Here is a 3,070-nt window from a genome sequence, read left to right on the forward strand (position 1 = left end):
AATTTTTATTAGTAGTAATCTTGTTACTGGTATTTGGATGCTGTGATGACTAACATTAAAAAAATACAACTTTTTTTTTTTTTAAAAAAGGATGTTGAGTCCTATATCCATCGCTCTGGACGTACAGGTAGAGCTGGCCGGACAGGGATTTGCATATGTTTTTATCAACCAAGAGAACGAGGTCAACTAAGATATGTGGAGCAAAAAGCAGTAAGTCAAGTTCACTTATTTCAGACTTGTTATCTAAATGGTACCATGGGGAAAAAATAAATAAGTAGATGGTGCCTTGGAAGAGAGCTCTTTTTTATCTTTTGTTCTCACAGGTAGATCTTCATAACTTCTCAGTTTAAGCTACTTTTGGATGTGAAGCATGTGGAGAGCTAAATTTATAATAGCTGCAAGACATTGTTTTAATGCAGCCTTTATTATGAAGACAGAAGAGCTGACTTTCTTGTTTTCTTCTTGAATTTTTCCCTCATTGTGATTTCATACCTCTTAGTCCAGCATTATAAATAGGTGACTGAGGAGTTTGTCTTAGTGTAATAGTTAAGATTATATTGAGTAATGGTATAAAAGGCATTTTCTATAAGAAATTACACCTTTCCCAAAAAAAGAAATTACACCTTTGTCTGCTCTGTATTTATTTTTGGTCATTTCACATTTTTCTGTTATGTGTGTTTTTGTCTGCTGCCTCATATGTTTTGTAATTTGATTTGGTGTTTTGGGGAGATCATTGACTGATACAAAAGCATCTTTTATTTATTCTTTTTTTTTTTTTTAAGGTATCAACTTTGTTTTGCAGGTGAAATTCTATGATTACAATAAACTAAAAGGGGCAATGAGAAAAAAATTTTCCCCTTCTGGAATTTATAATTAATTTATTAGAAAAAGTGGATCTATTGCCTAGGGCCTCGAAATCTTTATGTCCAAGAAATGGAAATTCAACAAACTATATTAATTTAGGGATTAATTGTAAAGATTTCCATTTTTCTTTAATATAATTCTTTCATTTTCAGGGAATTACTTTTAAACGTGTAGGTGTTCCTTCTACAATGGATTTAGTTAAATCTAAAAGCATGGATGCCATCAGGTATGCTTTCTGACCTTGCTGAATAATTTTTTTTTGTATTAGGCTGTTCATCTTTAACCTATCTTATTTCAAATATCCGAAAATTTTAATCACTTTTACCAACAGATACTTAGTTATATTAAAATAAGAAAATGTTACTCTTTTCCTATTCATGCTCTTATCTTTCATTTTTCACCTGTGTCTTGATCAAGAAAATTACTGTTTTTAAACCATAGGTCTCTGGCGTCTGTTTCTTATGCTGCTGTTGACTTTTTCCGACCATCAGCTCAGAGACTGATAGAAGAAAAGGGGCCAGTGGATGCTTTGGCTGCAGCATTAGCCCATATCTCGGGCGCTTCGAGTTTTGAACCACGATCTTTAATCACCTCTGATAAGGTAGAAAATTATGAAAAAACTATATTTAGTTGGGGAAAAAAGACAAAAACAGAATCATAGCAGATATTACCTAGTGAGTTCATAAGTATTACACTTAACCCTTCAATATACTGTGCTTTCTATGTAGAACAAAACCATTTTGCTTGGATAGAAATTGCTCTTTTCCGCCATCCCCGTTTTCTTCTTTTGACTTTCAATTCCTTCAACTATTCAAGCCTATAGAACGAGTGAAAGAGTACAAAAGACATGCCCTCTACCTACATTCAACAACTGCCACAGTATATACCTTTTTTCCTGAACTGTTTGAAAGTATCATGACATTCATCTTTAAATATTTCAGCATGCATCCTCCAATAAAGGTAGTCTACATAATCATAAGGTAGTCTACATAATCATAATACTATAATCTTATTTATTTAAAAATTCTATATCACTGTTTAATAACTAATCGGTATTTAAATGTCCCTAATTATCCTGATAATGTCTTGCCTATCCACCTGAAGAGATATTCATGAAATTCTTACTTTGTAGTACTATGTTCACAGAAACTTGAGTATGCCATAATTTAGTCTTCGTTTTTTTAATTGCTCGGTCACCCTGCAAAAGAAAGAAATCGTTTCTGTAGAGTCATAATAAAGGTGGTGCAGAAGTTAAATCTTTGGTTGCTAACTGAAAGATTAGTTGTTCAAGGCTACCCAGCAGCTCTGTAGGAAAAAAAAAAATCAAATTACTACTATCTAGTCATTGCCAATTCATTACGAAGCCGTGTCTTTTTCCTGTGAAACTGCTGGTGGTTTTGAAGTGTTGCACCATGTGGATTGCAGTCCAGCACATAACCACTACACCACCAGGGCTCCTCCACTATAGAAGACCTGGTAATCAGCTTTAATAAAAATTATAGCCAAAAAAAGACCCCAAAAAAACCTTAGTGGCAATTCTACTGTCACATGAACTCACTATGAGTTAAATATTAACCACTACCCAACAACACCATGCAAAGCAAAAATTGCCTGTATGTGTGGCGTATGTATATTCAAACTTCGTCTCACCTGGCCCACTCCCTGGTCAATATCAGACATCAAAGCAGCCAACACCAGAGCCATTGATTTATAAGTACTTTGAAAGTTTATTAGGCCTGAGGGAGGTCCCTGGATGAAAGGAACCATTAAGAGAGCTCTCTGATGTCTGGGTGGAGAGTCAGCCTGCTCATCCTGGGATATCTACGTAGAACAGTAAACTCAGGGTGAGATTTTTGAATAATGATGGAGCAGCTAAATGGGGATAGAGTTGGAACCAAAGCATCAGGAAAGGTGAACTTGATTATAACTTGTCAGGCATAAGATGCAGCTCACAAGTGGTGCATCTGATTTTTTCTGCCATAGTGGATGTTAATGGTTTAGCCAAATGTTACTTTGTTGGGAGTAGCTAATTTTATCTAACTGTATTTCTCTTTATTTATCCTAAAATTAGATTCCAGTTAACTAAAAAACAATGCTATCAAGTCAATTCCGATGCATAATAACCCTATAAGACAGAATAGAACTGCCCCTGTGGGTTTCTGAGACTGTTAACTTTTATAAGAGTAGAAAGCCTTTTTTTTTTTTT

General features: G+C 34.6%; 1 protein-coding gene across 1 annotated transcript in view; it reads left to right on the forward strand.

Moving 5' to 3' along the window:
- The window catches only part of DDX50 (DExD-box helicase 50), a 42,606-nt gene that overhangs the window by 25,941 nt on the left and 13,595 nt on the right, over window positions 1-3,070 (forward strand). The window contains exons 9-11 of the mRNA XM_004701384.2: window positions 91-210; window positions 1,017-1,090; window positions 1,306-1,465. Coding sequence (XP_004701441.1) covers window positions 91-210; window positions 1,017-1,090; window positions 1,306-1,465 — 354 coding nt within the window. The remainder of the gene's footprint in view (window positions 1-90; window positions 211-1,016; window positions 1,091-1,305; window positions 1,466-3,070) is intronic.

The sequence above is a fragment of the Echinops telfairi genome, unplaced genomic scaffold, assembly GCF_000313985.2.
Source record: "Echinops telfairi isolate 266 unplaced genomic scaffold, ASM31398v2 ScPeMD7_70;HRSCAF=299, whole genome shotgun sequence".
NCBI lineage: Eukaryota > Metazoa > Chordata > Mammalia > Afrosoricida > Tenrecidae > Echinops > Echinops telfairi.